The sequence below is a fragment of the Bombyx mori genome, chromosome 26, assembly GCF_030269925.1.
Source record: "Bombyx mori chromosome 26, ASM3026992v2".
Lineage (NCBI taxonomy): Eukaryota > Metazoa > Arthropoda > Insecta > Lepidoptera > Bombycidae > Bombyx > Bombyx mori.
In genome coordinates, this window is record NC_085132.1 from 11,485,908 (window position 1) to 11,508,419 (window position 22,512).

At 44.9% G+C, this 22,512-nt stretch overlaps 2 protein-coding genes across 3 annotated transcripts in view; one reads left to right on the forward strand and one right to left on the reverse strand.

Moving 5' to 3' along the window:
* Positions 1-4,360, forward strand: part of LOC101745078 (cGMP-specific 3',5'-cyclic phosphodiesterase) — a 79,832-nt gene extending 75,472 nt beyond the window's left edge. Inside the window, exons 18-19 of one of the 2 annotated variants that reach the window (XM_038020655.2) lie at positions 529-745; positions 1,234-4,360. In XM_038020655.2, coding sequence (XP_037876583.1) covers positions 529-742 — 214 coding nt within the window. In that variant the 3' untranslated portion in view covers positions 743-745; positions 1,234-4,360. The remainder of the gene's footprint in view (positions 1-528; positions 746-1,233) is intronic. The other variant, XM_038020656.2, reaches the window with a different exon arrangement.
* Positions 4,361-5,799: 1,439 nt separating this feature from the next.
* On the reverse strand, positions 5,800-21,430 carry LOC105841628 (MICOS complex subunit Mic60). Its single transcript, XM_038020658.2, has 17 exons — positions 21,271-21,430; positions 20,683-20,879; positions 19,895-20,100; positions 18,771-18,812; positions 18,234-18,376; positions 16,996-17,122; positions 16,318-16,481; positions 15,424-15,531; positions 14,841-14,913; positions 14,004-14,104; positions 13,771-13,881; positions 13,148-13,265; positions 9,608-9,742; positions 9,203-9,306; positions 8,585-8,686; positions 6,484-6,572; positions 5,800-5,977 (listed from the first exon to the last, which is right to left on the reverse strand). Exons 1-17 carry the CDS (start codon positions 21,313-21,315, stop codon positions 5,800-5,802), a joined length of 2,043 nt encoding a protein of 680 aa, XP_037876586.1. The 5' UTR covers positions 21,316-21,430.
* Between the last annotated feature and the right edge of the window lie 1,082 nt (positions 21,431-22,512).

Consider the following 22,512-nt stretch of genomic DNA (forward strand, 5'->3'; position numbering starts at 1 on the left):
GTCAAATTAATCTTAATTTAAACATATTATGGAATTATATTTTCAAATAAGGTCGTTAATTCTTTATTAGCTATATTCTATAACTTCGAAAATGTTATAATTTATGGTAATTGATACTTTTTAGATAGTTTTGTGTCATTTTTAATGTAAAAGATAAATTGTTGTGTTTATTCAATACTTTCATTTAACTTTTTTTTTAAATTTAAACAGTACTGCTGTAATAAATAGGCCAAAGAGAACTCTGACCGAGCCGGTAGCGCGGGCGGGAACTAACGCCTCAAACTTGAAAAGATTTTAGATCTTAATTTTTCCCTTTTTTTTAATGAAATTATTGTTTTCAAAACAAAATTAAGCTTCAGACAAGTAATAGTAACAGTAATACAAATAGACAAGCCACAGAGCTAATAGAGCCGTCGGCAGAGGCTAGCTGCTCGGATAAAGTTTAATTACGTTTGATTTGGTTTTATTATAAAATTTATTTTGTCAATTTTTATTTTTTATTTTCTCATAAACAATCACCGACGGAAGCTTGTTTCAGGTCGCTCTACTCCGCTCCAAGCTCCCATCGAGAAGACAGAGACAGAGAGAGGGAGAAGGAGAGGGAAGTAGAGAGAGAGGAGAAGGTGGTGCAGAAGGCGACGGTGGTGTGGGACGGGCGGAGCACGGCGCTGGCCCCGCCGGGACCGCACGCGCGGGCGCGGCCGCGGCGGCTGTGCCACGTGTTGTGACGACTGAGTCTTAACTGGTCAGTAGCCGCACAGCACCCGGCACCACCAGCCCTCGCTGATATTCTCCTAAAGCAAATTCAAGGGCATTCTGCTATTTACACTTTTGATTGGAAAATTCATTACGTAATTATTTTCTATATTTTGTATCGCATGTCTCTCGGCGCGAACTCCCCCGCGGCACCCCACGTGGCTCCGCACGGGGGAGGCACCCCTACTTACAATTATTGCTAATACACTACTTACAATTAGCGTAATTACCGATAGTAAAGCGTCTTGTGAGTCCGCGTGGGTAGGTACCACCACCCTGCCTATTTCTGCCGTGAAGCAGTAATGCGTTTCGGTTTGGAGGGTGCACCCCACTTATTGTACTGTAAAACTAAGACTCAAAACTCAGGTCCCAAAGTGGTAGCAGCACTTAACTCCAAATTGACTGTGAGTTGGTCCAACCATCTCAGCAGTACCACTTCACCCCACGGCAATATAGCTAGCCCCCTTGTTGGTGCAGGGGCAGCAGCGGCGGTGCGCGGCCCGCGGGCAGCGACGGGCTGAAGACTTCGAAGTCCATCGACTAGTGCGACCCCCGGCTTTGTCTGCTCCGGCGCGCTCTCCTCCACAAATATACTCACTTCTCTAATATAATCTTAATTTTAATCGGACATTTTTGCAGTAAAAAGACGAACGAAATTATGGATTTCCTGAAGAATTTGCATTATCGTTGCGTCCCCGGGGGTGGGTCTGTCCCCCCCCCCGCGGACGCAACGATAATTCCGCTAGAGTCCGCGGCGACTCTGTGTTAACTAATTGAAATAAAATAATTTAAGTAAAATACTGCAGTCCACAAAACGATACTGAGTATTTAAATCTTAACTTAAATATGTAGTAGATACACATTATACCTACTTTCTTCACTGGACTGAAACAGTGCGCCGGTAAACGGCTAATACTAAACTCCGGCTCTGGCCTGTAAATTTGTTTTAGAAAAACTTTAGGTAGACGACTAGTGCTCACGAACACAACCGACGCCCCCCTCCCCTCCCCCCGGCAGCGACGGAGCTAGTTCGTGAGCACTAACTATTAGATGAGGATATGTAATGAGTAGCGTAGCGGTGGTCTGCGTCTGTTTGACGTCACTTTCTGTGAGATAGCGTATGTATTACGTATAAATTATATACATAGACTGTGATCTAGTGTTACTTCGCGAAGGTTCTATTTTAAAACTATTCTATGTATATCTCTTCGGGACTCTATTCCCTGACGATAAGATATAATTTCGAGAAGCACTTGTTGTTGTTATTTTAATGTAACGAAATTTAAAACGTTTCACGTTTTAACTGTATGTGTGTACTCTGCATCTGTTTTTTACTGATTTTTTCTCAGATATGATACTTCTTTATTTTTTCAATACGTGTGTAGTTAATTTTAAAATAGAATTGTCGTTCTCGGCCTGTAAGAAACTAAATAAGTGTGATTAAAAACAATATTTCCGTTCCGCTCACACCTACTGTTTTAACTGTACGTGTGAGAGGGACAGCAGAACTTATAAGTATTATGATGCTAGTCGTTATAGGTGTACAAAAAATGAATATTTATTGACGTTACTATCACTTGTAGAACCGCGGCGTCCATTGTGCTCGCGGAGTAATGTTTACACGGAGCAGTGAGGGCCCGCGCGAAGTGAAACCTCTATGCGGTCTGACGTCACCACGACACGTGGGCTGGCGCTGACGTCATCACAATTAATCGTCACCACCACCTACTGAGGATTTTAGTCAGGCTCCACGGGGACAGCCCGTCAGTACTCATTATCCACATTCAGTCACATTTATCCCTACTTATTAGCTGGTAGCATATGGGGCTATTCCTGCTACGGCCGGACAGGTAGGTGAGCTCGCGGGCTTAACCTGAGAGAATTTGCTAACACTATCCCTAGTAAGAGCAGTGCTTCGCAGAATCTATCACCGGATCGGAATCGCGTCCCACTGAGTAGAACTGGCGAGGAACTCAACGGGCTGTGTCTGTGGGGTAGTACGACGAGGACGGTGACCGGTGTTTCAAGGGCCTAAGCGCCCCGAAAGTAGATCGGGGGATTCGACATGTTTAGGGCGACGGCGGTTCTGCGTTGCTCCCTCACCTGAGACGATAACATTACGTCGCACATGTCTTGACTCCCGACGAACCACCGTCGAACCAATAGAAGTTTCACTTCACTAGTTCGGGAACCTTAATTTTACAGAACAAATAAGATTTTAATTTAGCAACAAGAAGACGTTGCCTTTCAGCAAGTTTATTGTGATAAATACAATCGATTCTAATACTCTATAAATACGTTTCAAATTCCTATGAAACTTTTGAATAATTATAAATCTGTTTAAATTTTAGATGAAATTACTGACCGTCTTACTATAAAATAGTTGCAAGTGTTGTGATTAATAGTATAATTAAATATCGATATAATCTAGAATACTATATTATATTTTCAAACTAAGTGTTAAAACATTTTATTTCGTATATAAAACGCCTGGTTTTTCTGATGATGATTTGTAAGTTTGATTGACCTACATGGTCCGGTTTCTATCAAAACGTGAACGTCGTGAGACGAAACGTCATTACTCGCTATAGTGCGCTCTCTCTCTCTCTCCTAGGCTGGAGCAGCGACGCCGCGACGGAGTGACAGAGACAGCGAAAATAGCAAGACCTTATTCGTAGGCAACTGACATTAACATCTGGACTGAGTGAGCGCCGCCATTTTAAAAAAGTATCCACAAAATGGCGTTTAATTTTTAACTAAAATACTAGGCGTTTTAGAGATAACACGTGTGATCTTTATTCCCTTGTCAATAAACATTAATAATACCAAAAATTCAAGCAGTATATGTTTGATAATAAGTTGAATGTTGTTATTATGTTTAAACACGTCTTGGTTGTTGGTCCGTAGTGGTTCTCTCTCGTTTGCTGCTGGTTGTTGGGTTAGTAATACATAAAACTGTTACAATCATATTTTCTTGCGACAAAAATGTTAGTTTAAGAGATTCGTCTTCGGTTTTCCGACAATTTTGTCATTATTAAGTGATGTAATGTTAAAAACATACTTGTTTTTCTTTGTTATAACTTTTAAATGTTGAATTCAAGATTAATAAGTTATAACTACATTAGTAAATGCTTATACTACAATTATTACAGAAATATTTGAATTTAAATATTACGGTAGGCAGCGGCTTGGCTCTGCCTCTGACATTGCAGACGTCTATCTACGACGGTAACCACTCACCATCAGGGCCGTAAGCTCATCTGCCTACAAGGGCGAATAAAAATACTTACTACCCCGGTGGTCTCGGACACTTGCGTCGCTGCTTTGAAACCGGGTATGTACTACGGTTTCAGTTTATTTTTCTTTCAGGCTACAAGCGTTCGTCATGACGCTTCTATACCCTGACTCGTCCTCTATAGACATTTATTATTTTGTAAAGTTAGCTGCTGTGATTGTCAATTATTGTATTCGACGCATGTAGGTGCATGGAGTCTGTGGGCAGCAAACGCAAGAGCGAACGGGTCTCGCTCGGAACCTGTTGTGTTGTATTCAATAAAATATCAGACTTGTGAATTCATTGATTTCAATACAGTTTTATATCTCTCTTTGTATTTATTTATTTCTACCTAACATTGGATGAGTGCTAAATGAAATAGTACTTAGTGTATCTCAAGGCCGCATTGGTCACATACTTGTCAGCAGCAGAAGGAGCGTGTGGAGACCGCTTCCGGCAAAATAAAAAGCCACATCCACATAATTTTATTCTTTACAAATAAACGGAAACAAGCGGTACACATGTGCTTGTCCACCACTGGTTCGTGAGGAATATCGACACTACGACGTGAGTCCCGAATCGATCCGGAAACTCACGAATAAGCGTCGGAACGGTACTTCGATAAGTTAGGCGTCACGATAATCGCTTTATCTTTGCCGCTGCTAATTACACTCCGAATCCTGATCACGCAGGAGACAGTCACAGTCGACGTCCTTGACACATCTTTACGGGTCCATCAGATCCAATAACGTTTGCATTAGATGCCTTTGACTCTAACACTAGGAGTAGGCTTAGGACCTCGGTAACCATACACGAACTCGATAAAGTGTTCGATGTGCAACCTGACCCATGCATCAGCCCTCTGAGTTTTTTGCCGGTTCTTCTCAGCGGGTTGCGATTCCGATCCGGTAGTAGATTCATTCGCGAAGCAGCTGCTCTTGAGTTTTTAGGTCTGCTTCGGAAACGCTCGGGCAGCTGTTAGCAAATCCCACTCCTCCTGACTGAGCCCTTGCTCGCCCACCTGTCCTGGTGAAACTGGAAAGGCCTCCAGGCCACCAGTACTCCTTGCTTCATAAAAAAAAAATGCCATCTCGTGTCCCTCGCCGCCGCGCCCACTATATTGGGAGAGGAGAGAGGGAGGCAGCTGCGACTGAACAATGCACATGACTTCAGGACCAGAGTGTGACACTGCAGTCTCAAATTGATATATTCAAAATCATTGATTAAGGAATATGACTACGAATATTGTTTAATTCAATACGTTTCTGCTCCCTCATAATGAAACAATTTTCTTGAATATTATCTATTACCAAAGTAAAAAATGCAGTAAACGTTAACACATTATCGTTTTTTTTTTTAAAATAGGTGACTTTATCCCTTAAAATAGTCTTTGCCAGGCTACTGTATTGCGCTGCGTCCCCGACGTCCCTGCCATCCCCGCTCGTGTGCAGTCGGCATTATCAGAGCCGGGTGCAAGGCGAATACGAAGGTTTTAGTTTCAATTAAGTCACTTTTATATTTAGAAGCATAAATTTTATTTTCGGATCTCTATTTCAATAAATATAATATGTCAATGTGAAAATTTAACTCAGCACAGTAAAAATTGATAACCACGGATCAATCATTCTGCCTTAATTTTAGTTTAAAGTGGCCACCAGAAACGGCAAGTTCGCACTGTCCTCCCCCCGCGCGCCCCGCCCCCCGCGCGCCCCGCCCCCCGCGCGCCCCGCCCCCCGCGCGCCCCGCCCCCCGCGCGCCCCGCCCCCGCGTCACACGTACTGCAGGGCGAGGTGCGCGGCGTGCGCGCGGACGGCGTGCGCGGCGGCCCGCACGGCCAGCAGCCCCCCCGCGCGCCGCGCCCACCGCCCCGCCGCCGCCCCCGCCGCGCCCCGCACCCCGCGCACGCAGCGCACCGCGCGCTCGCACGACCCGTGCTCCAGCCAGAACCTGTGCGTCACGACACCTTGTAGTCTTCATCACTATAGTATAACTAACTTTCGTATTCGTAGTTTGGGAGGTTTTTTCGTTTATATAAGTAGACGAGCTCACGGCCCTCATAGTGTTAAGTGGTTACCGGAACCCATAGACATCAACAACGTAAATGCCTCCACCCACCTTGAGACATGAATTCTAAGTCAGTTTTATAGTACAATGGCTGCCCCATCCGCTAACGGAACCGCATCACTGCTTAACGGCACAAATATGCAGGATGGTGGAGCCTGCCCGGACGCCCTGCCATTAACTATTAGGACAGCAATTTAATAGAAATACTATTCTTATCATGATATTTAATATTCGTTAGCTCCCAATACTTCAATGTCGCAGGCGCGAAGAAGACAATGCTCTCTGTCCGTGTACGGGTGCTACCAGGAGACCTCGAGGAGTTGCGCCGCTGGCACCGGATGGTCCGAGATCAGGGTGGCTTATGGACAAATTAAACAAGAGCATCTAACCGCGCCCTCTGCAGTAAATCGAATGTGTCCAAATCTTCGGGCAGCACATCGGTGGAGCTCTCGTACTCCGCCTGCGGGATCCCGGATATCTAATCGAATAATACTAAACTTTAACACAAATGATTTATTCTTCATTGTTATAGACTCGGTTTACGTCCCAGTGTTGGATAGAATCATAACTATGAGAATCAATGCGAAACCCAATGTGCTCAATATTGTCAAATATACGTGCCAACTGAAAGAGCGCCAGACGAGGAGATAGCTGGTTTTTACGATGTGCTAACTTCCACGTTGAACAAGATCCCAAAGAGAGAAATAATTATCATACTCGGCGACTGAAATCCTAAAGTCGGAGATATGATCAATGATGACCGTATTCGCAACATTGTGGGAAGGTTTGGTGTGGGTTCTAAGAGCAATCGTGGCCAACGACTTGTGGAGTATCGCATCGAGAGGAATCTTTGCATAACAAACACGCAATTCCAACATCACCCAAGACGTTTATACACATGGACTTTCCCTGGAGCGCGGTATAGCAATCAGATCGATCACATACTCGTGAACACGCGTTGGAAGTCGTCCGTCGTAAATGTGAAGACATGCTTTTTTAATTTGCGCTCAGGCTAAGGGCTCCTAGAAAACCAACAAAACAAAAGCTCAGAATACCAGACAATCCTCCTGAAAGAGCTCATTTTCAGTCTGTCCTTGGGATGAAACTCACGGAATCCCCGAGCCCAATTAAAGATAATGCAATTTTTTCCTGGAATCGTCTGAAAACCCAAATAAATGCTACGATAGACACAATCAGGACGACCGGAAGGGACAATAATACGTCGAGTAAGACAAATCGTGGATAGCCGACGATAACTAATCCGTAACTGCAAGAAGCAAAGAATGAAAGGTCCACAATGTCCTGGCGTCAGGAAGAAATACTCCGAACTGTGGAAAGAAAATGATTTCTTGAAATTTCAGACTTCAGACTTATTCAAGAAGGTTCGCCTTTTATCCAGGCACTTGAAATAAAAAACATGGGTGATCAATGACGAGGATGGCAATGCAATTCACGACGTTGACGCAATAAGTGAGAGGTGACATGGATACTATGAAAGGCTTTATGACCATCAACTGGATGCTTCGTTGGTATGGTGTCCAAACTGCAACAGCCTAGAACCGGAACCTCAATGCTGAGTTCTGATATAGTAGCATTGAAATGCAAGAAAGCTCCAGGATCCTCTCTCACAGTAGCAAAATCCTTCTACATATCATTAATAACCACTTAAGATACTTCCTCGATTGGCAGATCCTCCAAGAGAAGAAGAAGGCGGAATGGTATGGCAAGGAGAGCTATGTCCCAAATGGACCGTGTATGGGCGGACAGAAACATTTCGAGGAATGCCAAGAAGCAGCTCATAGCCTCCCTCGTCTTCTCCATTTTTCTCTACAGCGCAGAGACTTGGACCCTCAAGAAAGCCGACCGCCAACGCAACGACGCTTTTGAGATGTGGTGCTGGAGGAAAATGCTCGGGGTTCATTGGACAGAACACAGAATCAATGAATCCATTCTTACCGAGCTCAAGATTCCGATGCGCCTCAGCAATATATGGGCGTGAAGGGGATTCGAGTTCTTTGGACATATTGCCAGAAAGAGAAGGGACAAGTTAGAGAAGCTACTGGTAACAGGCAAGGTATGCGGAAGAAGGCCCAGAGGCAGAAGTCATTCTCACAGGCACTCTCAACACTACAGTCCACGTTGCTATCCACACAGCCGAGGATAGGCAGGAATGAGGCAGGAGAAAGTTCTTAGAGGAGGCCACGAACCTCAGCATTGAGGATTATCGTAAGGAGGAGGTTGTAGACTAGATAATTTTTCAATTTACATGACTTTATTGAAGGGACTTCAACACGCCGTCGAAAGCCTTCCATAGCTATTGAGTATTAAGAAGTATAATAGCTACCCAATGTGTTGTATAAAAACACATCTCCGAAGTACTAGAAACTTTTTATACAGTTGTATTTTGGTTTTAACTAATCTCAATATTCACGGGCCATAAAGAAATTAAAATAAAAGATCGTTCGCATTTTAAACCTGAGAGCTATGTACCTTGACGAATAGTAACATGTACTGCAGCCACGACAGGAAGTACACGAACAGCGGGGCCCCGTCTTCTTCCACTAGCGCCACTTTTAAGGCCACCTTCTCCATCTGCAGCAGTTGCAACGAGCTCATGAGGAACTGTATCCCCCCACCCCGCCCCGCCGCGCCACCGTACTGGAGATGAGCCGCATACGGATCACTACGCCGTCAGACGAGCTCCTTCAGTCTATTCGTCGGTACTCGTCGAGATGACTGGGAGGGCTCACCACATCGCCTTCCTGGATCGATCGAGTCTAAGAGAACCCACTACATGTAGGGCGCGCGCGACGGTGCCGTTGTGCACCTCAGCGCCCCGGGCTCATAACTATGTAATTAATTAATTTTGGTTGAAGGGATACAATGTTTCCTCCACTACGTGTGTAGACGCCAACCATGTCTCTAGTCACTGAGTCTGGCCCAGATAAGGTCTGTCGAGGGACAGGAGGTCATCAACCAATCTGATCTTATCTGAAGCTCTATCACTATCAAGTTTGATTCGCCTCCTTCATAAAATGACACCCCAACGTCCTGCGCCATCAGCCGCTGCCCCACAGCTGGACCTGGACAAGGGTGCGTTGAACTCGCCTCATAATATTTCTTTCTGAGAACAGACTCCAGTTCTATCCCCTCGTCCCGCACGTAGTCCGGTATTGACTTCAGAACTGTGCGGACAAACTCGTCGTCTTCCCCTATCAAATTTATAAGAGAGAGTGAGTAGGATTAGTGCCAATATGAATATGACGAATTGATATTGGGAGCATGCTAAATGTAACACAGACACACACACACCTTTCTCCCTTATTGTCAGTTACCCAAATGCCACATTAACATGTAGTGAACTAACAGATAGTACAGGCTCGAACGAAAGCGCTATCTTGTGCTGTCTTTAACCTCGAGTGGCGCAATGTTGTGGTGTGTGGGCGCCCTGGGTACCGCCCGGGGGCAAGTGTTGTCGCTGTACGCAACACAAGTGGTGGAGGACATACGCACCGGCGGCGTCCTGCACGTCCCGCAGCAGCGCGGCGAGCGGCGCGGCGTGCGGCGCCCGCGTGGCGGCCAGCAGCGCGCCCCCCGCCGCCCACAGCGCGCGCGCCCGCCGCACGCACCGCTCCGCACGCAGCCGCTCTGCCACCGCGACAACACACACTTAGCGCCGCAGTTACAGTGCGCATCCTTGCGACGCTCTTTCTTCAATATAATATAATTTGAGGGTTGATTGCTTCCCGCTTCCGTAGGCTTCCCTACAAGATTCCCTACAAGTGACCCCTAGGTGGTGCTAAAAACGGGAGCTGAATACATAATCGGTGGTAGGACTTGTCCGACTGGCTGGCGACCACCCTCCAACTAGAGTCCGCCGCCAAATAGCCTAGCAGTGTTCCGGCGTATGGGTTGGAAAGCAATTTTTTTCCTTCCCTTTCCTCTTTCTTGTTCGGGGTGAATCTTGCTGGTACCTGGAACATACGGAGCAGACGTGCGTGCGAGCTCGCGGGACGTGATTGTTTGACGGGGGTATAGGGAGATCCAGTGAAACGGTGTTCGCCGCCGCCCGCCGGTCAGTAGGGGACCTGAACCCGGGTGTCACTACTAAACTCCGCCCCGGAAAGCTGTCCCGCCAACCGGTGTAAAGTCCTGTCATGCGCTCGTCGTGCCGGAGTCGGAGAATAGAGTGGATCCCGGCGATCGCACGCAGGGTGGACTGGGGGCCCTTCCATGCACTGGGTCAGTCTCTCACGCAACCTGTGGTCGAGCACGTACTGTGTTCCGCGCTTTATTCAGGTATTCTCATGATTTCGCCTCGAACATCCTACCCACTCAATCCCACTCTCCAAAAAAAAAAGAATGTTCTTAGTTCTTAGAGGCTTTGACGCTCACCACCAAGAGTGGTTGGGGTCGAGAACCACAGCCCACCCGTGTCCCAGATATTGAGGGGCACGAGCCTTCTCTGTTGGACCTTCTGCTGACCACCGATCCAGCCGGATAAAGTGTGGTGGTCGACGCTACGCTTGGATCGTCTGATCACTGCCTTTGCTAGAATTGGCGAGCGACTAAAGAGCTATCCCTCTGGGAGCCGTGCTTTTTGGTCGCTCGCCAAAACTGCAGAAGGAAATTTTTGCAGGTCTAGTCCCACACCACTACGCAAGTCCGATGACAGTCTGGCCCATAGTGCGAAAGAGAAGGCTGACCTTCTGATCAAACTCTTCGCCTCGAACTCGACTGTAGACGACGGGGGTGCCACACCACTGAACATCCCCCGGTGTGATAGTTCCCTGCCGGAGATCTGCTTCACACAGTGTGCAGTCAGGCGGGAACTCCGACTCCTGGACGTCCATAAGTCGAGTGGGCCAGACGGCATCGCTGCAGTGGTTCTGAAAACGTGCGCCCCTGAGCTGACGCCTGCGCTAACGCGTTTGTATCGCCTCTCTGATTGCGCTAACATGATTCCGTCTTCATGGAAGACTGCCCACGTCCACTCTATCCCCAAGAAGGGTGACCGGTCGGAGCCATCGAGCTGATAGGCCTTATACCGCGATAACTTCCTTACTTTCCAAGGTGATGGAGGGAATAATAAATATACAACTCCTGAAGTATCTTAGAGATCGCCAGCTGATCAGAAACTCTGTTTTTTTTTTTTGCTAAAATGGCTGGACGAGCTCACAGCCCACCTGATGTTAAGTGGTTACTGGAGCCCATAGACATCCACAACGTAAATGCGCCACCCACCTTGAGATATAAGTTCTAAGGTCTCAAGTTTAGTTACAACGGCTGCCCCACCCTTCAAACCGAAATGCATTTCTGCTTCACGGCAGAAATAGGTAGAGTGGTGGTGCCTATCCGCGCGCACTCACAAGTGGTCCTACCACCAGTAATTAAGCAAATTATAATTTTGCGGGTTTCATTTTTATTACACGATGTTATTCCGTCACCGTGGAAGTCAATCGTGAACATTTGTTTAGTACGTATTTCATTAGAAAAATTGGTACCACCGCCTGAGATTCGAACACCGGTGCATCGCGCTCAACACGAATGCACCGGACGTCTTATCCGTTAGGCCACGTCGGCTTCAAACTCAGCTGGCGATCTTCTTGTATACCTTACTCACGGGTGGGCTGAAGCCTTGGAGAGCAAGGGCGAGGCTCTTGCTGTGAGCCTTGGGTCTGGCATAGGGCACTTCTGTCGAAGCTACCATATTAAGGTATCCCCGAGGGTCTCTGCAAGTGGATCGCTAGCGTTTTGGATGGGCGGAGCATCACGGTCGTTATAGACGGTGACTGTTCTGATACCATGACCATTAACGCTGGCGTTCCACAAGGTTCGGTGCTCTCTCCCGCGCTTTTCATCCTGTATATCAATGACATTCTGTCTATTGATGGCATGCATTGCTATGCGGATGACAGCACGGGGCAGATGACAGCAGCAACATGCGCGATATATCGGCCCTCAGTCTCTCTCGGAGCGTGGTGCAAGAGAGACTATCAAAACTTGTGTCCGAAGTGGAGAACTCTCTGGGGGGAGTCTCCGGAAGGGGTGAATTGAACTTGATTCAATTCAACCCGTTAAAGACACACACAAGTTTGCGCGTTCACTGCGAAGAAGGACCCTGTTGTCATGGCGCCGCAATTCCAAGGAGTATCCCTGCAACCTTCCGAGAGTATCGGGATACTTGGGGTCGACATTTCGAGCGATGTCCAGCTTCGGAGTCATGTGGAAGGCAAAGCCAAGTTGGCGTCCAAAATGCTGGGAGTCCTCAACAGAGCGAAGCGGTACTTCACGCCTGGACAAAGACTTTTGCTTTATAAAGCACAAGTCCGGCCTCGCGTGGAGTACTGCTCCCGTCTCTGGGCCGGGGCTCCCAAATACCAGCTTCTTCCATTTGACTCCTGATAATCCCATTCTCACGAATCGTTTGAAACCTCTGAGTCTGCGGAGGGACTTCGGTTCCCTCTGTATTTTGTACCGCATGTTCCATGGAGAGTGCTCTGAGGAATTGTTCAAGATGATACCAACGTCTCGTTTTTACCATCGCACCGCCCGCCACCGGAGTAGAGTTCATCCATACTACCTGGAGCCACTGCGGTCATCCACAGTACGTTTCCAGAGATCTTTTTTGCCACGTGCCATCCGGCTATGGAATGAGTTCCCCTCCACGGTGTTTCCCGAGCGCTATGACATGTCCTTCTTCAAACGAGGCTTTTGGAGAGTATTAAGCGGTAGGCAGCGGTTTGGCTCTAAAAACTAAAATTACACTACGACCAAATCCTTGTGCTCGAGCTGCACAATTCATTACTTCATTACTGTTGGTAGGACCTCTTGTGAGTCCACGCGGGTAGGTACCACCACCCTGCCTATTTCTGCCGTGAAGCAGTAATGCGTTTCGGTTTGAAGGATGGAGCATACTAGAGATTTTAGAATTTATATTTCAAGGTGGGTGACGCATTTACGTTGTAGATGTCTATGGGCTCCAGTAACAGCTTAACACCAGGTGGGCTGTAAGTTCGTCCACCCGTCTAAATAATAAAAAAAAATCTATACCGTTGAGTTTCTCCTCGACCACGTTCAGTTTGCTCCTCATCTCCGCGAGCTGCGCCGCGAGCACCAGCTTCTCGGCCGCGACCTTCTCGGCAATCAACTTGTTCAATCTCGCCTTCGCCTGTAAGTGACAATACTGTAAAACGTATTCGCAATGTATTGCCAACGATACTGCATCTCTAAGCCTTTGGCCCTACGGTCCGGCTTTGTTAAAAATGTACAGCGAGCAGGTGGTTACCACACAGCAAACAGAATGGAATCCGAAGCGGAGCACGGGGTGGGGCAGACGGTTGTCAGCCACTGCTCCGACAATGTAGTCATGTCCATGTTACATCTCCCCGGGACAGAGCATCGCTTGTCCGCACACTGTGACGTCACGAGACAGTAAGCGCGCCGCGGACTATGTCTACGCACAATTGTATGCACACCCGCTTAACCGTTTCTGTGTCATTGAGTAACAAAGCAAGCAGACATACGAACCGCCAAATTTACAATATTAATACAGAAAAATGTTATACATTAACAAATAAACAAACAACTGAATTATCTCTTCAAACGACCGTGTTTTTTGGCTCAAATTTTTGAAATGATGATAAACTTTCAGCTAAAGCAGCTCTGAAGCAAACCTCGATCTCCTTCTGCAGCACGCGCTGTCGAAGCGTCTCCTCGTGCTCCGCGCGCTGCCTCTTCAAGCACTCCGATATCATGTGCTCGTTGGCAGCACGAAGCTCCTCTGACTAAAAACAATTATCCATTGCTAGTTCATTATCTGGCTAGTGTCACCAGAGCAGCCCCAGCCCGGGGTGGGGTCGCACGGTGACGCGTCCTTCTGACAACTAATAGCATATGCAATCTATACCCGTTTCCTATACTCCCTGTCCATCTCTGTCCGCCTCCTCCTGACGGCAGCCTGCACCAGCGCCTCCCTGCCACTCCGCTGCTGCTCGTCCTGGGGGAGCGCTGCGCAACAGACATCGTTACTCGACTCTGTACTGCGGCACCTTCGGCTGGCGGTACTACTTTGTAAACTATATATGTAAATAGTCTAGAATATTGTTACGTCGGTAAGAGTAACGTCATGTATTGCCGAATAGTCTACCGAATATCGAAGTGTCCAGAATGCTCGAGAATTACAACGCCATCTATTGTTAGATAGCGGGAACTACGACTAGAGATGTGTGGAATATTCTCGATGATTCTAGGGATGAGGTATCGGCTATAAAAGCGTTGTAGAGTTGGCACGCAGTTAGTAATCGGTACTACTCGAAGTGAAACAGCGAATGGATTACCTGAAGCGAAGCGGAACAAGTGAATTGAGAGTTTTAAGGTGCTTGTGAAGTGTTTAAGTGTTTTAAGTTGTACTTTAGTGAAATTTTATTTATTCCGAACCCCAGCGCGTAACAATATGTACAATAAAATTTACTTAGAAATAGTAAATATGAAATGTCAAATTTAGAAAAGAATGTCGTGTATATAGAGTATCTTGTATCAACAAGGTACCGCCTGCTGGCTGCGCTGTGAACTTGTCGACTGCACTAACAATACTGTCAACTCTGCGAACTCGTGCGTCTCCTACAGCCCCTCGGGGGACGGCCATCACGTTGAAGTGTGTACGCGCCCTGGGAACTGCTTCCCCGTGGGCTCAGATGGATCGCGAAAGTAAAGAGGTGTTGGAACAAGAGGGTGGCGGACTCACTGAGCAGGCCGCGCGCGACCCGGGCCGACATGGCGGCGCGCGCCTCCCGCACCTCGCCCTCCAGCTGCTGCATCTGTAGCACACCACGCCACTTTAGCAACAGCACTACGCACCGGCTGCCAGCTCTATCCGTTAATGTTGAGTCCGTACAGCTGCCAGGGCTTCAACATTATACACTACTAGCTTTTGTCCGCGACTCCGTCCGCGTGGGATAATTACTTTGGCATAACGCTAAATTTTACTCTCCACTTCATTTACGTAGAAAGTGAAAATATTTTTGAATTATAGAATGTTAAGGAGCTATTTAAACCCCTATTTTGAAACATTCTTTATTGATGCTCCACTTGTATTGGTTTTACCGTGATGTTATATAACTTATATATTAACTTATAGCCTTTCTCAATAAATGGACTATCCAACACTGAAAGAATTTTTTAAATCGGCCCAGTAGTTCCTGAGATTAGCGCGTTCAAACAAACAAACTCTATAATATTAGTATAGATTATTAATACGTTTTTTTAAATTAAAATATCAATTTTTTGATTAATTAAATAAACAAATCTTCGATGCTGCGAGCACGTACATATCTAGTGGCGTGTATGAGCAGCAGGTCGGTGTCGGTCTGTCCGCGGCGCGGCGCCGGGAACATCTGCTGAGTCTCCGCGCTGTACTTCTCCACGACCTCGCCGACCTGTGCAGAGACGAGGACATTCCAATTTAAGCAAAAGTATTTCAATTTACGAAAATTTGCAAGGGTCCATTTTATTTCTCTAGCGTTAGGCACGTTATCAAAACCCGTGAACGCCCTTCCGACCATCGACAAACATGAGGTCCAGTGAGTTGCACAATTGGCCGGGCCTTGGTGGCAATACTACCGCAAATATTTGAGCGCAGACTTTTTGGCGGGAACGCGAGGAGTGAAGTTGTGTGATTTGTTTTATTTTGTCTATTTAGTGTTTCTTCGGGCTTAAATGTGTAATAGTGGTGGTTTATTAACTACTTAATATCTGAAAGTGCACACACGTGGGAAATGAAACAAAGCCGCTGGACGTAACTTCTCGGGATCCTCCAAAAAGTCCACTGAAAAAAATCTCAGTAAATGACCACCATTTCACTAAGAATATATTTCATCCCATATCATCACATTTCATTTAATTTCATCCCAGAATGTCTCAAATTAATCATGTTCATTTCACTTCACTCCATATTTTCATTTTTCATAAAAAAAAGAATATTAATTAAAATAAGACATGACTTAAAGCTCTTAGTGACTAGGTCATAAAATCCCTTAAAAAAAACTAACCGCAATAAAGATCGCTCTTGCCGCAATCAGTCTTATTTTTCTGAAGACTACCTAAAGGTATCCAAAGGTATACAACATTCTGAACTAATAACTGGCCAGGTTATAGAGTGAGGGCCCCACAGATACATCAACTGAACACTATCAAGCCCGTAACGTGCTACAGCTCTAACTAACCATTTGCCACTGTTTGTCCATAGCGAGAGATCTGTCGTTCTCCCACTGATAGTTAGCGCTTGTCGTCTGGATCTTGTCCCGGTAGTCCTTCAGTAACGCCTTGGTGTTGTCCAGGGACTCCTTGGGTGCTTGAACTCCGCACTCGAAGTAGCGAGTTAGCTCATCTGGTTAAACATTTAGACACTAGTCATCAATTTTAAGTCGTCGTGGCCTAATGGATAAGCCGTCCTGTGCATTCGTGTTGAGCGATGCACCGGTGTTCGAATCCCGCAGGCGGGTACCAATTTTTCTAATGAAATACGTACTCAACAAATGTACACGATTGACCTCCACGATGAAGTAATAACATCGTGTAATAAAAATCAAACCCGCAAAATTATAATTTGCGTAATTACTGGTGGTAGGACCTCTTGTGAGTCCGCGCGGGTAGGTACTACCGCCCTGCCTATTTCTGCCGTGAAGCAGTAATGCGTTTCGATTTGAAGGGAGGGGCAGCCGTTGTAACTATACTGAGACCTTAGAACTTATATCTCAAGGTGGGTGGCGCATTTACGTTGTAGATGCCCATGGGCTCCATCTAAGCAATAAATATAAAATAAAGGGGTACTCTTCACTTGCAACAACATCGGACGTATCGTCAGATGTACATAAGTACCTACAAAGGAAGCAATGCAGTACCTAATCTAGAGACAGCGTAGTTCGCGTTATCAACGGACGTCTTGACGAGATCCTGCCGCTCCAGCATCGCGTGGCGCAGCTCTCCCAGGGAACTCATCGAGAAATCTAGCATTGTCTCTTCGACCAGCTGAAGACAGACTTAGCATTATTTGAATAAACATCTCCGGTCACGTTTATTTATATAAAATACTAGCCGTACTCCCCCGCTTCGCTGGGCATTTAAAATTAACATTATTATTTATTGTCATTATTATTAGGGTGTCCAACACTCATATAAATATTAGCCTATCCATTAAGTACATGTATTTTCTACATGGATACCAAGTTTCAAGTCAATCGGATGCATGGTTCAGTAGTTATAACGGAACATCCGTAAAAACCACTCTAGATTTATATATTAGTATAAACAGAGCGCATCTTTTTTAGTTCATTTATTTATATTTTGCGTTATTCTGAGAAATTCTCTTTGCATTATAATCAACACCAGGGAGCCCTTGACTTAGGTACTTTACAAGGAAGCAATAGGTGAATCCAAACCCTAATATTTTTTTAAGCTTTAAGTTCCTGTAGGGGTAAGTTCTAGTTAAGATCGTTAAAATCATCTTATCTAAAGGAGGTATCCCAACTAGTACACGGTGGCTTTGTGCTTGAACAAATATATTTCACAATCCGGGACAGTCGCAATTAATCGCTATGAGTCCCAGTGGCCGAAGGTCTTATAGTCCCATTGCCTCGTGATATTCCTTTGCTGGTGCAGCTCTGACTACCATATTCCGCATTAGTTCGCACGGGTAGGCCTATTTCTGCCGTGAAGCAGTAATGCGTTTCGGTTTGAAGGGCGGAGCAGTCGTTGTAACTATACTGAGTCCTTGGAACTCATATCTCAAAGTGGGTGGCGGCATTTACGTTGTGGATCTCTATGGGCTCCGGTAACCACTTGACACCAGGTAGGCTATGAGCTCGTCCACCCTTCTATGCAAAAAAAAAACACGACCTAATTAAGTATCAAACGTACTTCGATAATTTCCGATAGGTTTGAGAATAAAAATGCTTAGCTGGAGGGCCCATTCTGCTTGCGCCCCTAGTAAGGGACCAGCTCAGACTTCCGAAGGCTTCACTGATCGTGCTCCACTACTTTCCTACTCAACCCTTTGAAAATTGTTGCCAAGTCGCTAGCACAACACAAGGTTAGTGACCGGCTAGTGGAACATCATGTGTAGTCGCGTGTTGACGTGTACCTTGTTATAATAAGCGCAGGCGTCGCGGGCCGTCCCGTAATTGTTGAGAGCGGTATCGGCCAAGTCCGTGAGACACTTCTCTATCTCGCACACGTCCTTAGTGACCACGGGGGGAGGCAGCGTGTCGCATGGTGACTCGTTCTCTTCAATACACACAAATTATGCATTAAATGGGCGACGATAACCACTCACCATCAAGTCATATGCCCGTCCGCCTACAAGGGCAAAAAAAAGATCCAAATGCTGAGCCCCCGCCGCTGAGGACTCTACTCCTTCGCAGCTTGTGAACGCTCATCATTTTCCACATTTCAGTTGTCCGCATACTGCAGACAACTACGAATGCCGAATATGTAAAGGCTATATACCTAACTGTAGCATTTTGGTATAGATGTATGATTTCTTAAAAAAATTAGAGTTTAGAGAGCTTAAGAGTTTTTATTAACATTCAATCACTATTTTCTTAACTGTTCTTTAGTTCAAATTATAGAGAAAATATACATGTACTTAAACTAGACTTCCATAATTATTTGGTCTCACCCTTTTCGCGGAGTGCCTGATCTGCAGGCTGGTCTGGTAGCTCTATGGACAATAGAAAAAACTGACTCCAGAGAACTTGTAAATACTTTTGCGGTTACTTTGTAATTATCAACCACAAGCCTCATAATAGTTCTTTAAATTAATTTAATAAAGCTGACAATGGAAGATGCAGCCTTTGTTATTATTTAATTCTGTTAATGTTCCTAATGACGATAACAAAATGTACGTTTATGACTTAATAAGATCGAATTTACAAAAACCCACTGAATTAAGGTAATCATTACTCCCACTTCTTACTTCCTTCCTTCCTACCTTTCCTTGCGTCCTTTGTATTCCTAAAAACTTTCGTATTCGATTAGATAAAAATTTGTTGGAACATCTCCCGACCTACTTCCCAGTTTTTTCATTTCTTAAAATGAATACATGTACAGGGTGTTCCACAAAGTGTGTATCAAGCCGCCAACTGTAATTAGTGTTCTTTTGAGTAGTCGCTCTGTGTCGGCTTATCAAACAGCTTTGTAATAAAGATAAAATTTAATAACATTCGCTGTAAAAAGTTGAAATTTGCAAAAATCGATGAGCCGTAGTACCTAGTAAGAAGGTTGCGTTTTTTGTCGTATCATTGGTAGAAATAAGTTGACGGATTCGCTATTAATTCAAGGCTGTCATCGAACAGTTGAAGCAATTAATAAATTAGTTTTGGTATGAAATTACTAATCACGACAAATACATATTTTACATTTTTTAACGTGATGTACACTGTTGACACTTTGTGTTACACCCTGTATTGTTACCAAACTTACAGAAACCCAAATGAGAATTATTATGATTACACATACGTGAATGTGTTCACTTGTCCCCTTCATAAGCTTTTTATTTTGGTAAATAAATCGTCATTCAATAAGTCTTAATACGGCTCCTAGCAAGATTGAGTTAATGATTTTTCCACTGCATGATGTGCGTCATGCACACTACACAAAAAAATACACGCTAGATGTGCCTACCAGCTACTTACCTACATTGCGGATTCGTGAGATACATATGGACAGGCTAAAACAATTGTACTCCTTGCAGGATTGCAGTTTTTGAATTTTCATTGAAATGTTTCATGAAAAATTTCTAACCAACATTAGACAGCGCCGATCCCTCCTCAAACGAGCACTGCTTGGGCTTGTCGTCTCGGACGTAGCTATTCAAATACTTCTTGGCGTCTTCAGTGCATTGTAATATGAACTCTTTGTAGGTCATGTTCTCCTGGTACGCGACGGCGATTACGTCATCGAACCAGGGAGCGTTGATCGTCAGCCAATCTCTGACCTCCGGGGACGTTCTGTTCAAGAGCGCTTTACTCATTAATTTACAGCCTGGTAGCTACGGCTCTTCATATTATTTACAAGTGAATATCTTTATTTTTTGAGCGGACGGACCCCCCTGTTATTTAGTCAGCTCATGGACATCAGCGATGCGAGCGATGTCAAGTTACTGCTTAAATGATCTTAAATGTAGTATATTCATAATTTTAATTAGTATTTTTTCACTGACTCGGTGCAGTAGTTAGCGGCCCGTACTTTTGCGCAGAGGGTCGTGGGAACGATTCCCATAACGGGCAAACAATGGTGAGATGAACCAATATTTTTGCTCTTTGTCTGGATGGATATGATCTATATATTATTATGTATATATTTAAATTTAAAATAAGTACCGTATTGCTTATGGGTATAACGTAGATCTGACGGGGATTACCTCGATCACTAACGCAGATTAGGCTGGGTTCTAATCTAGGAATCTAGGTTTTTCTTCAAATAGGAGTAAGATAAGGCAGCAATTGAGGAGCACGATTTCAAAAGGAGCACGAAAAAATTCATATGACTTGCGAAGTGGTCATTATTTAAATCTAAATTGGAGGTCTTACTTGGCGTAAGCAGCGAAGCCTCCCGCCAGCACGAGGGCCGTCATCGCTCCCCAGAACAGTTTGTAGTCCCGAGGCGCGGGAGGGGGCGGCACGGGCGGCGGAGGACACGGAGGTCGTTCCCGGGGGTCAATGTACTTGTACAAGGAGGTACACTGATGTAGGTGCGACCCTTGTAGTTGCAGGGGTCTGTGACGGCGCTGCTGGCGGTCATTAGTGTCAGTCGGCACATCATACTTGAGTATAAAATCATCCCGGCGTGTCCCAGTTGCATATACCTAGCATGAATCGCCTTTAACCTCGTTGCCTAAGAGTAGACGAGCTATCCGAACTCCCACCTTCCTTGTAATGCGGTCTATTTCGTGTTGAAAGAAAAATAATGTCTTAATATCACCGGAATATAGTTTTATAGCCATCTTCGTAGCGGTACACATACACTTAGACTGAATCTCTTATCGCACGACATAGTGTCACGTGCATCTCGTGACGCCATGTAGTATTCTTCTCGGTAAATATATTGAATATATAAACACAGTTATAATAGTTTTATATATAAGTATAAATTAATATTACAATGCAGACTACACTTACTAGTATTGTTCTAATATTGACACCATGTTGTGCTATTCTGATCATTGTATTGATTTCAGATTATTTTTAATCATGCATTTATGTTTTTCTGTAGTGCTTCTGCCTTCAAAAATTTTTTTTCTTGTTTGACAGATATCTACCACATTAGCAATGACCTGTTTTTAACCTCTTTTGTGTTTCTACACTCGCATCTTACTATATTTATGTTCTGCCATGAACTCAACATTAGTTTTAATTTAAATTTATACACAAAAATGCTTTGTAAGAGCTAAGTATTATTACTATATACTATACTATAATGATATTTAATATTTTATTACGGGAGCCAGAGACTGATACATAGTTATATCCGGAGTGGTCCCTCTCCAACCCCACGATGAGATCTCGCCGCGAGTGCTCCCAACGCGGACACGCTTTGTGTGCGTGGTGAGCGCCATCGTCCGGATGCCCGCAACTGGTGACAACCCGGATATGGCTCTCTCCTGCAGAACATCCACAGGTACCTCCCGAAGCAGGCTGTACACACCCTAAGTGGTGCACCATTCACTTCCTCGATTCTGTACTTCAAGATCACAAGAAAACAGGATTCCTCGGTACTACTACCAGCAGGACCCCGAGTCACGGCGCGTGAATTCTTTTCAGAACCAGGCCTGATAGGTGGATGGAAAAATTTTTTTTATTGCTGAGATGGGTGGACGTACCCGCAGCCCACCCGGTGCTAAGTCTTCTTGAATTTTAATGGAACTTTTTAAATGAAATATAGATGAAAACGAAATGATATGAAATTAAAACAAAATGAAATGAAGTGAAAACGAAATGAGATGAGATGATATGGGATGAAATATAATCTCGGTAAAATGGTGATCATTTACCGAGACTTTTTTCAGCGGCCTTTTTTCATTTTCCCACATTTGTACACTTTCACAGATACTAAACAGTTAATAAAACCACCGTTATTACACATTTAAACCTGAAGAAACGCTAAATAGACAAAATAGAACAAATCACACAACTTCACTCCTCGCGTTCCCGCCAAAAAGTCCGCACCCGATTATTATTTTTAAGAGATTTTATGACCTGGTAACTAAGATCTTTAAGTCGTGTCTTCTTTTTGTTTATATTCTTATTTTTATGATAAATGATAATATGGAGTGAAATGAAATGAAATGAAGATTAATTTGAGACATTAATCAACTGGGATGAAATTAAATAAATTGCTTAGAAGGGTAGACGAGCTCACAG

Excerpts from the sequence above, each read along its gene's own strand:
- LOC105841628 (XM_038020658.2), bottom strand. The coding sequence starts at position 21,315 with ATGATCAGAATAGCACAACATGGTGTCAATATTAGAACAATACTA. Across the intron at positions 20,880-21,270 it reads TCAATATTAGAACAATACTA|CGCCGTCACAGACCCCTGCA; the intron begins GTAAGTGTAGTC and ends GACCGCCAGCAG. Across the intron at positions 18,377-18,770 it reads TCAGGCACTCCGCGAAAAGG|AGAACGAGTCACCATGCGAC; the intron begins GTGAGACCAAAT and ends TGTGTATTGAAG.